Here is a 12256-nt window from a genome sequence, read left to right as displayed (position 1 = left end):
AACATGGATTTTGAGCGGAACATTATCATTTCATATCAATGGAAATAAGATTGTGTGGAGTTCTCAATCCACCGTAAGAAAAAAAGATGGCGGCCGGCACATTTACCCATAATCCTTAGCCCACGAAAACCTGAACAGCTCGCACAAAAAACGCACAGAAATGTTCTAAATCTCCAAACCTAGTCATAAGATAAATATTCGTGCAAAAATATGGCTCTCCTTGTGCCTTATGGACTGTGTACATTCGCATGGTATTGCGGTAAAATGTACAGCCGCCATCTCTTTTCCCACACAGGATTGAGTCTGTAATAAATATACCCGTACAAGTAATTACTGAATAAACAAGAGCTTCCATTTTACGCGAAAATATGCTACGGTATTTGTCTGCGGACATAATCTGTTGCGAGAAGCGAATTGAGGAACAGATAATCTCCAAGGACAAATACCCGAGCATATTTTCGCGCCAAATGGAGGCTATATATCGTGTTTGTCATCCTTCAAATATGTTTCGCAACACGAGCTGTTTTTGAAAATTGGGGAATGTCACTTGGATATTCCCCAGTTCTAGCTGGGGCATATTCGGTCACGTGGCGCGTTTAGACCATTCGCGCGCTAGCGAAAATATTTGATGGATTATGATTACTAATATAATCAATCTGTTTGATCCGTTTGTGATTATGACAGTGTTGGACGACACAGTGTGATAGAGTGTTGAAAGTAAAATCGCATTTGCTTTGGTTTTGTACTACTAAGCGCTTAGCAGTAAAATATTAAAAAGGTTAAACGAATTCGTCAGCTGTGTGAAGCGTTGCGTACTTGTTTTCTAGGGAAGACTTGCAGAAGGTTGCTTGGTTAAACGTGGGAAGTAGTCAATAAAAATCGATTTGCATCCAGAAAAAAGATCAAGGTACTTACCGTGATCTTCTCTTGTTTGCATCAATTCAACGTTGTATAAGGTTCATAAGTTAACTCTTTCCTCGCGTATTGGAGTTATCTCTCAGAGCAAGTTCCATCAATGATAGAAAGATGTAAATAACCTACGGTCGGCTTTCGACACATCTCAAACGAAAGAAAAAATCATGACTCAAGCAGGATTCGAACCCGTATCTCCCCGCATATTAGTCGGGCGTGATATCCACCACGCCATCGGAGCAACCATGCTAGATACGGGGGCAACTTATTGATGTGAGTAGATAAAACGCGACAAATCCAAGGGGCATCGTGAGGTAGACCCAAATTTTCGAACATATTTTCCTGGAAATTTCCGTTCCGTTTAATTTTCATCGCGGAATTTCCAGAATTTTCGGTTAAATGGTTCGCTTTTCGGAAATTCAAGAATTTCCGGATTTTCTGAAACTTTTCCCTGGAAATTTCCGTACCATTTGTCTCCGTGTCGAAAATTTCGGAAATTTTGGTCGAATGGAAAGCGCCCCATATGTAGCGCAAATTTTGGTAGCACGAGCGCGCTTACTGGCCGTTTATGAATTACTAGTTATCTGTCTTTACATACCAGCCGTATGTAAGTTATGAATCAGGAAACTTTTTGTGCAGTTTTGCTCTGAACTAAGCCGGGTCGAAAGTATGATTTCATTTTCATACTGTGAATGAATAGGATTTGCCGGCGTCAGGTGTACTCGTAAGCTTTCCTTTGCCTGACCTACATGTATTAAAACAAATTTACTACAGACATAAATATATTGAGTTGTGGTACGTTTTCAAAGAACTTTTAAAAGTATGCCACTAATGGCTCTAAATTAAAGAAAAAAAAAAAAAAATTCCGGGTCGACGGAAGGAGGTTTTTGACAGCCATTAATTGCACAGGAAGGGTGGTAAAAGCGTTCGTAAGAATTAAGAGTCCCATACAGCGTTACACATTGCACCGCCCGACCTTTTCCCGCCCCTGTGGCGAGCGATCAATAGATCTTCCAAAAATTTTTGAATTTTCTCTGCCGTTCCAAACTCCCCTAAATTCTCGGTCCGGGCCTCGCTATGTAAAATTAAAATTGACCAGCACAAAACACAAGGCACGATCGATAGAGGTAAGTTTATCTGTTATTCAGTTTCTGGACGGGTGCAGTAGCTCCCTGTGGAGAATTAAGCTGGACCGGTGCCAACCCGTCGGGTTTCGCTTTATTAACAGAATATCCGCCGGGATTTCAGCACAGATTTCAAGACAATGCCACAAAGCTATTGATTCATGCGTTTAGCTGTACATCATTGAGATCAAGAGGGACCGGATGAAGGTTATACCCTTCATCTATTCTTGTAGAGTTAATGTATGCACTTAAAAGGTTGGCAGAGAACTAAGGAAGCTAGAGAAGCTCTCAGCTGCGCCTTGAAATACTCTTTCGCCTTTTCGTTCTCTCCAAATATCTTGCGTGCATCATAGGTCGATGATACCACAACCAAAATACGAATCACTCGTTAAGTGTTAACATTAATCCTAGAGAACAAATGACACTGGCCGACACATTACTTAAAAAAACAATGGACAACGGTCTCATGATTTGCATTTGGCTGGCAGGCGTTAATTATATTTTGCGTTTGTGTTAATTGGTATGACAACCCCTTTTCAGTTGCAAATCACTTTTTGCTAAGTCGATTTTCAGGTCTGTCCCTTCAGGTCGATACGAACACCACCCATTTTTTTTCAGGTGTTAAAGATATATCAGCTTGAAATTGCAACCACTTAAGGTCGACTTTCTGAAGCGACTGAACCGAATCAGCATGGCTGTACGTGCAAGCTACCTCTTGTTTCTCGTCTTTATCGGTAGGTTCTTTTTCGATAGTTTCGTTAAAATATAAACTAGCTAAAATTGCACAGAATTTTGGGTTAAAGTTTTCTCGTCAACTTTGCATTTTGTTACCGCTTTCGTCGGTAGATTTCGTTTCGCAAGTTACGTTAAGTTGAAAACTATATCTAGTGAAAAATTGCGCATGGATTTCGGATCGAATTTTGCACATTAACTCAAATCCCATGTAGAACTTTCAGGAGCTTCCTTCGCCCTCAAGCAGCGTCCGTATGCCAACAATTCTGGTCCGGCAAGGTACTTCAACTCAGTTGAGCAGGCGGGCAATCAGACATTTGAAAGGTCGCCGATATTTGGGAGAGTACACGGGTTAGCTCTTTACAAAATCGCTCGAACCTAACTGTCGACAATATCAAACTATCATAACATTAAGATCGGTCGAATTTCTTCGTAATACAGAGTATTTCTTGAACACTGATTATACCTTGAATTTTATTTTTGTGTAGTGACGACAATACCTTCGAGTTTCAATAAGTACGAAGGATTAAATTTTGGCGGCTTCATTGTTAAAGTCGTTTGCAAAAGAAAAATATTACGTTTGACTTACACCGCTATCATTAGGTCATGTTCAGATATATTTTTCAACTCTTTTGCGAAATGCTTGCTTGGTCGTACTTTTCTGATGGTATGATACATGCTGCACTTTTAGTATTAGCCGGGGAAGGCCTTTACGATATTACATAACTTAGCTAGGTCTGGAGGGGTTTTTAGAGATTTTTGAACAATAATCAGTTCAAAAGAACACATAAATGAAAATGTTGACAGGAACACTTCAAGTCAAGTTGTTTACAATAATGTATCGCAGAATTTTCGAATTTCTGCGTGGGATCAACTTCAACCGTTGCATTAATTTACTTGGTGGTGTTAAAATTGCACTTCATACAATGGAGTTCATTTTTCTGACCATGTTTTGTTGGTTCGGTCATTTCTAAGTATTATTAACAAACATTGACTCAAGCCAGCACTGCAAGGCTGTAACTGATGACCTCTAGTCTGTTGTCATTGTAACTTAGAAAAGTTCGATGTATGGCTTGGTCGTTCAGCTTTAAACTGATGCTCGGAAAAAGCTGGCGTAAACTTTTTTCAAGGTCTGCGTAACAACAAGAAAAACAAATAGCTTTATTTCCCCTTGGACTCACAGAAATATTTTACAAAGTTATATACCTGTATCAGTAGAGTTAGGGGACTGGCTACCTGAAATAACTTGAAGAGCGTGAGTAAGTGAACTTTCTGAAATCCATGTTGAAGTGACATTCGGCTCAAACTACATGCACTTAATCATTTATGAACGTGTTACGAAAATTTCGAGACTTACCTGGCTGCAATAGGGTGGCTGACAAGGAATATTATTTACAAACGTAAAATATTTTTCAAAACGCAATATTTTTGTTACGCAGTGGTTGATTCATATGAAATGTTTATGATCTGTTTAATTGTTGACAAACTATTTTTGAAGACTTATATGCCTTTCTATATACAACAAGTTCATGGTTACCGGTCAGTGTTACTAGTTATGTTTTTAATAAAATTTGCGGTAGCTTAAAACACTTTTTAATAACATTTTGGTTTGCTATGGGAACACTGATACGTTGGCCAATAACTGAATATGTCTTCGTGTTATAAAGATATTTCGGCTTTCCCTTTGTTACACTGAGCTTAGCCTTATTGTTTCGGATTAGTGTTCGCTTTTTTCAAAAGTAAAAACAGCAAGCAAATAAACATATAGAGTCTATAACGATGAAAGCTTTAAAACAACCATTGTAGTAGGAAAACGTATTGACTTCTTGGAATAAGCGCCCCCCTTTTCAATAAAAGTAACTGAGAGGAAGGTATGGGGAGTGGGGTGGAGGGGTTGGGGGGTGGGGCGGTCCACCTAGACCAAGTGAACCAAAAATTCAAGCTCATTCCTCGGTTGTGTTTGCATGTTAGACAGTGGTGTTATTCTTCACCCCTCTGACTCGTAAACACAGAACTTGTACGAGCTTTCTATTAAACAATTATCACGCATAGAAATCGGGAGCGAACAATCTAATTGTTTTAGTATAAATCTACTAGTCGTTCAAAACTTTATCTAAATCCTCTTCAAAGACACCTCGAAGTTGCAAAGAAGCGGGTGCCATTTCGTTAAAAACCGAACACTGCTACGCTACTCACTATCTATCACAGAATAGATAGTGAGTAGCGTAGCAAATAAGAGAACAACATTCGTGATAAAACGCTTGTAGATTTATACTATAACTCATTAGTAAAATTCTACCAGTATATGTATACTAATGCAAATGCTTTAATCTGATTGGCTAAGCCATTGAGCACTATCAGCCTTTAGTGTGCAGTGGTTGGAGGTCGCCTAGGAAGTGTCGACGTTTTTTTCGTTTTCCGAAGTTTTGGAGGGAAATTTTGATGCAAATGGATAATTAAATTCCTGAGAAGTCTAAACGAAGGACATTTACGGTTTCTTGACTTTTAAAAAAGTTGAAATTATTGAAAATACTGATGCACGAGCGCACACGATTTCAATTTTAAATGACAAGTCAATCCGAGCGATCTTTTTCAGGCGTAAAGTTTAATAATACGTCAAGACATAACTGAAAATCGTTATTTGAAGTAAATTTTAGTACGAATTCTACTAAAACAATTAGATTATTTGCTCTCGATTTCTATGAGGTGATAGTTGGTTCGGTCTTCGGCCTTATCAACTATCACCTCATAGAAATCTCGAGCTCATAATCTAATTGTTAAAGAGAAACACGGATTTCAAAGTTCTTTCTTTTTGTTAATTATATAAATATATATAGTTTTTTCTTGCTTCGATGTCTGTTAAATGCAGTAAAAATCAACTTTACGATCACATAAGAAGTTTACTGCGATCTCGGCCTACCTAATAAGCGAATACGGCCGCCTGACATCGCCTCCTCTAAGGCTGACCGAGCTTAAAATTTTCTTTGTAATCTCGTTTACCTGGGTAGTGCTCCCGCGATCAACTTAGCCTTAGCAAAAAGATAAATGAGTAAATCTATATTTTCCTCTACGGCATTTTTTTAGGCTGCTAAGGGAATTGATCAGAATGCTTCGTGGATCTGTTTTCAATGACTTAAAGGAGCTAAATAGGTCACGGTTTACACATCGTGAAAAGTTTAGCCCCAGGGGCGGATCCAGGATTTTTCTTAGGAGGGGTGCACCTCTAAGAAATGGCGTGACTGAGGTTTTTTGCAGAATATCAGTTATATGAGAAAGCCGCATGTAAACTAAGGGAAGGGGTGGGGGCGTGCTCACCCCCTACACCCTCCCTCTAGATCCGCCCTTGAGCCCAACATTTATCAAGTTCATCGTTTGCAATCCGTGTCAATCTTCTCCATCCTTAACCATCCTTGTTCCTTTATGGTTTATTATTATCTCTTTGGTGTTTTTCTATCTTAGTAAACTACTAAATTCAGGTTTTCTTTAATTTAAAGGTAATTTTGTACTTGGCCAAAATAACTCAAAATAGCGTTACTTAGCTCCTTTAAGTAATTAATAGGCCCTATCACCCACCTGATGATACATGTAAGAAAAGAACTTTGTTTCCTCTCCAGCTATCAACCTGTTCTCCGCCCTTGCTAAGGATTTCGACAAGGAAACTTGTGGAGGAATTTGCATGAAAATTCTCCGCAAATCAGGCAAAATCGCTATACTCCGTTGTCCGCGTAAGGGCGGAAAGAAGCCGGATTTCAGCAAAGCTTTTACAATAGGAGTGTATCATGTGAAACAGCTTGACGAAGACGGCAAGCCAGTTGGCAAACCCATGAACAGCCTGGCAAGCCAAGACTTCATTTTCAAACCACTGAACAAGGAGGATACCGTTGATGGCATCAAAGCTGCTAGTGTCGAGTTAGAAGCGCATTTAAAAGATACAAACGGGACTCTTCGAATCAAGACCTACACATTCTGTAACGCTGGCAACTCCTCGTTTGGGGATGATACATTTGCTGTTCAGAATGGGTCTTTGAAGGTCTTCATTGAGGTATGTTGAGCACATGATTCACAGCGTGTTTAGAATCGAAAAATACCCTTCAAAACGGTTTATCTTTTCCCTTCCAGCAGAGTTCACAAATTAGCCTGTGACCAGGGGTATGCGGGGGCGGCTCTGCCCCATGGTGCAACGCGTTACCCTTTGTAGACCATTTTGATATCCCTCTTACATACCTTCTTAAGAACACTGCATCCCTTTTTCAAACCCTTGGAATGAAGTTGATGAACAAAATTATAGGAGAACATCAAGCGTAACCAGAAGAGAAGTTAACCACAAAAGATCAAGTGTTTTATATTCAGTTCACGTTCACGTTGAACTTTAATGACAAATTTCCTACCCTTTTATATACCGCAACTTATGAAATCCCTACCTTTTATATACCCGAAGCCTGAAATTTAAAGGTCCCCCTTTCGGGCGGAGCCTCCCCGTATAGGCCATTATAGGGAGAACCCCCCAGGGAACATGTGAAGGCTGAAGCTATGTATGCCTATTTTCTGTTGTCATCGAGTAGACGAGGAGAAAGCGACGTAAAAATGACAAAAGCAATAACAATGGTAATGACTAAATGCAGCAAGCTACAATCTTGGCAATGAGTCTTGGGAATTCTTTGTCGAGATGCAAACGTTAAAATAACAACAATAAACAGTTTAAAAAGTTAAAAATAGATAACAAATACCTCTACATACAAAAGAAATGTGAGACAGCTATTAAAGGTAAACTTGATTCTGAAACAATATAGAAATTAAGCTGACTTCTGTTAAGATTCTTTTTGAATAACTTCGGCAATGGCGTTCTGCATCGTTTTGTCTCCGATCTCCCAAAGGTTGATTTGATCTGTGTTCAGCTGATATTTTTTCACATACTCACTTAAGCTATTGTGTAATTTGAACGTTTCTGCAGCTACCTCCGAACACTGCAGTTTAATGACCCTTCAAACAAGTATTTAACACTTAATGACTGGTCCCGAGGGGAGCAGCGAATTTTGTTTCCCGAGAATCTCAATGCTTCCCGAGACGAACAAATGGGTCAAAAACAACAGCAAATTTGAAAAATGCGCTGAGATTCCAGCGACAACATCAGGCCACCTTCAAATGCGCGCTCTGATCACGTGCAACGGCGGTCAACATTTCGCGAGTAACAGTGAACTGTTTCCAGTTTGACGTCATAGTCTTCGCAATGTTGCCCGCTTAAGGCGTTTGGCGGTAAACAGTTTCATTGTTAGATGTCATGTGATCATGAACTAGCCAATGAATGAGCGCGCTGCAGCCGGAAAAACGCCAGCTAAATCACAAAGGTAAATATCGTATGAGTGTGATGAAATATTATACTTCCATAACGCCACAGTTTGAGAGCTTAGTTTAGTCACAGAAAAATGTTTCATTTGAGTTTAGTTAGTTAGTTATTTGCTCTATTTCGTTTAGTTAGTCATTTGGTGTTAAGCGCATTGGTTGAGAAATGCACTCTATAAGAATGTAAATATTATTATTATTATTTTTTTGCAGCTTACAAACTTTACTTTTTGCAACGGACGCGGGGACAACTCATCTGGTTGTAAAGACAAGCCTGGTAAAGATATCGAGATTGGACTGACTGTGAGAAGCAGAAAAGGAAAGCCACCGACGAAGAGGAAAGACGACGACGATGACAATTATGGGGGCAATAAAGGTAAAGAATACAATACAAACAGTTTATTGACGTCAATGCGTGTGATCATTTTGCCGCAAGGGCGGATCAAGCTGACTTGGCCTCAAAATGCCAGGAATCCCATCCGAGGATCTCAATTTTAACCTTTTTCCGGTGGAGTATGTGCCCGCAACCCCCCACAGGGGACAGCCATCGGCGATCCGTCTCTCGAACCCTCTTCTCTAAAATTCTGTATCCGTCCCAGCGAGGCTCATGTATAAAACGCTTGACAGAAGACCAAAGAAGGCGATGAAGGTTAATAAGATGATATAAAGGTTAAGATGTTGGTAAAGGAAAAGGCAATGAAGGTATCAATACAATGAATTATTAATATTATCATTATTAAAGATTGAAGCGCAGCCAGGATGAGACATTTTTGTATTTGTTAATTTAATCTTATAGGGAAGAAGGCGATCAAGGTAAAAATGAAATGCTAGTACTATCATTATTATTTCAAATCAGTAATTATTATTATTATTAATTATTATTCTCTTAAGCTAACAAAGGTGACTATGGAAAAGAAGGTGCTAAAGCAAAAAAAGGCGTTAAAGGCAAAGAAGGCGGTTATGGTAAAAAATGATTAATATTTTTACTGATAACGGAGAATTTCGTAAAACAGTTGAGAACAAACAGAGGCGACATAAAGACATGACATTTTTGCGAAGACCTTTCATTTAATTGTAATATAAATTCACACTTTCATTTTTGTTTATATTGTTGCCAATCTTGAAATAATTTGTATTAGATGCCGCCGAAACGTCATGCTTTTATATTACTATTACTATTGTTGTTGTTATTACAAGTGCAATTATCATTATAATTTATAAATATTATTATTAGGTAAAGAAGACGATAAAGGATCAAATGAAATGTAATCATTTTTGTTATCATTAGAAGTTTAATCATTATTAATTCTTCTTCTTATTATTATTACGTGTAATGAAGGCGATAAAGTTAATTTAATCTTATAGGGAAGAAGGCGATCAAGGTAAAAATGAAATGCTAGTACTATCATTATTATTTCAAATCAGTAATTATTATTATTATTAATTATTATTCTCTTAAGCTAACAAAGGTGACTATGGAAAAGATCAAATGAAATGTAATCATTTTTGTTATCATTAGAAGTTTAATCATTATTAATTATTCTTCTTATTATTATTACGTGTAATGAAGGCGATAAAGTTGGAGACAAACTTAAGAACAAAGGACCGAGGCAGCCATGTCAAAAGAAAAAACATTGTGGCATACGTTTCCGTTTTGGTGATGACGAAAACGACGATGACGAAATGTCTGTTGCTCAGAAGGTAAGGCGACAGCGAGGAAGACGCCTATTAGAAAATTTATTTATCTTTTATGTCAGAATTTCGTAGTTGCTTGAAAAAGCACTGAACAAGACCGCTTTTGTTATTTATTTGGTGTAGCAGTTCGTTTCGACCGAATTAAGTTCGACGTTTGACTCAAACAGGCGTTCTTTTAATTATTTGAGTCGACCCAAACTGTCACTGGGTTCGGCTCATGTGAAGTACGGCGTTTGACCCGGGCCTAAGTGACGATGCATTTTGGTATTATGGGTAGTGGGAGTTTATTGTTGCTCGGTTGAAGCTCATGGTGTTTCAGAAGGAATGAAGGAAGGCAAAGCATGAATAAACTTGTTTGTGTTGTTTCCAACCATCCTTGAGCTTCAATCAACCAACAGTAAACAGCCTTACCCACAATGCCTTTCAACATTGTTGCGTACGCTTAAATGCTTTTGTAAGACAATATTTCTAAAACTAAGTGAAGAATGATCATCGCAGTAAATTTTCCAATTTAAGCAATTGGAAAGAAGAAGCCTGAAAAAAAAATCAGGGCTTCAACGGGAGAAGCTCTTGCTCAGGCCTCTTCTTTCCAATTGCTTAAATTAGAAAATTTACTGCGATGATCATTCTTCACTTTCATCTACAACCGCAGTTCAAATATGAATTATTTCGTATATACTTTACATAATTTCTAAAACAGTTATATGCGGGGATAATTAAAGGCAATCTTGATCCTAGGCACTCTCTCCTTTGCCTCCCTTGTCGAGAAGAGAGAGATCCTGGCTCCGTCTGGTAACGTGACCACCTGTGACACAAACCTTTCCATCGGGGAAGAGTCAACGAATAATGTTTGGTCGGTCTCAACTGAAGCGAAAGAAACGAGATCGCTATAAACCCATACACGGGCAACTACACATTTGAAATTCTCCAGTCCTATTCAAAGCTTCACACAGGAAATATATTGACATATATCCAACGTATGAAGTTTTTCACTCTGGTTTCAATTCCGAAAAAAGGCTGGCTTGTTTACGCCATTCTTAGTTTTTGTTTTTCCCTTCAACAGGGTGCCAATTTTCCTTTTTGTGTCATAAACAAAGTATCAATTCGATTCATTCTTGAATGGGGTCAGGATTTAAGACCCTTGCGGCACACTCTTAGCCAAAATTTACGGGAGTAGCCCCCGGACCCCCCTCTCCCGCCACCAAACGATCACATTAACCTGTTATTTTCAATCTTTTTTGGAAATATCTTAACGTAAGGTGGGGCAGCCTGGCTTAGTGGCTTAGGGCGCTCGTCTTGTAACTCATAGAACAGTCCTGCTCCTTGCCTTGAACTGTATTTGATCTTGGTAGTCCCACGTTCAACTCCTCGCTTACTCATTGTAAATAGCCAACTGGTCTGCCTTCCACAAGCTGGAGTTTTTAACTAACGCTTTTAAAATCCATTTGATATCCATTTGGGATTTTTAACCACCGTCGAACCCCTATTAAGCGGCTTCCCTCGGGGAAATGGTAGGTGGCCGCTTAATAGAGGTTGGTGTACCTTGAATATTTTTCACCATCGAGTTAATTTCTTAGTGAACAGAGAGTCACTTGAAGACAGCCATGATAAACGTGTGTTTGAATGTTTTTATCACTCGTCACCTTCTATTTCGTACTCTTATCTGCCATCAACTTTTCCAAAACAAGGGTTTTAAATTTTGAGTGGCCGTTTAATAGAGGTAAAGACAGTAGAAAAACTCTCATCGGGACGGCCAAAAGATGACTGAAGCCGCTCAATGGAGGTGGCCGGAATATGGGTATTATTTACAGTATTTTACTGACAATAATTTCGAGACTTTGACAACTGGCCGCTTAATAGGTGGTCGCTTAATAGAGTAACTTTATTTAACTTCCATTTCAGTGCAAACGTGACGGCAAATATAGCAACATGACTGGTGATTATCCCAAGTTCGAGAAACGAGGAAAGAAAGAGATGCTTATCTTCCGCGCGCCCAGGTTTACCAAGTCCATCGTTTTTGACCCAGTTACTACTTTGGGCGATGAACTCAGTGAAGACGATGACGACGACGACGATGGCGATGATAAAGATGAAAAGAATCTTGCATCGTCTATTCAGCTCAACAGCTTCATGTTTGTTGCTATGGTGACCGCTGTGTTCGCGTTCATGTGAAGATACTGTTATTATTTTGGGCAGGCTTTTGTAGTTCACGATAATAATGCTGTTGCACTTGATTTTTTACGTTTTTTAGAACAACCGGAAAAATGCTAAAATCCCGGACACAATTCTTAGACCCCATCCACAATACGACGGAGAAATCTGAAAAAGGCGTTTCCTCTTTCATCAAAATCATCGAATGTTTTTTGTCCACACTACGTCGGAGAATTTGAGAACGAAACTATCACCAGTCATTTTGGATTTTTGTTTGAGGAAAACTCGGTCTGGGTAATCAC

At 39.0% G+C, this 12256-nt stretch overlaps 1 protein-coding gene across 1 annotated transcript; it reads left to right on the top strand.

Moving 5' to 3' along the window:
• Positions 1 to 2725: 2725 nt before the first annotated feature.
• LOC145494126 (uncharacterized) lies at positions 2726 to 11981 on the top strand. Its single transcript, XM_081473591.1, has 6 exons — positions 2726 to 2770; positions 6383 to 6810; positions 8322 to 8484; positions 9000 to 9071; positions 9679 to 9809; positions 11706 to 11981. Exons 1-6 carry the CDS (start codon positions 2728 to 2730, stop codon positions 11973 to 11975), a joined length of 1107 nt encoding a protein of 368 aa, XP_081329717.1. The 5' UTR covers positions 2726 to 2727; the 3' UTR covers positions 11976 to 11981.
• Positions 11982 to 12256: the final 275 nt, after the last annotated feature.

The sequence above is a fragment of the Orbicella franksi genome, chromosome 8 (genome assembly GCF_964199315.1).
Source record: "Orbicella franksi chromosome 8, jaOrbFran1.1, whole genome shotgun sequence".
NCBI classification, from domain to species: Eukaryota; Metazoa; Cnidaria; class Anthozoa; order Scleractinia; family Merulinidae; genus Orbicella; species Orbicella franksi.
The sequence above is the reverse complement of the archived record's forward strand: the minus strand, read 5'-3'. Positions and strand labels throughout refer to the sequence as shown.

Coding starts and splice junctions, on each gene's coding strand:
- LOC145494126 (XM_081473591.1), top strand. CDS start 2,728: ATGGCTGTACGTGCAAGCTACCTCTTGTTTCTCGTCTTTATCG. Junction 2,771..6,382: donor CTTGTTTCTCGTCTTTATCG/GTAGGTTCTTTT, acceptor TTTCCTCTCCAG/CTATCAACCTGTTCTCCGCC. Junction 9,810..11,705: donor AAATGTCTGTTGCTCAGAAG/GTAAGGCGACAG, acceptor CTTCCATTTCAG/TGCAAACGTGACGGCAAATA.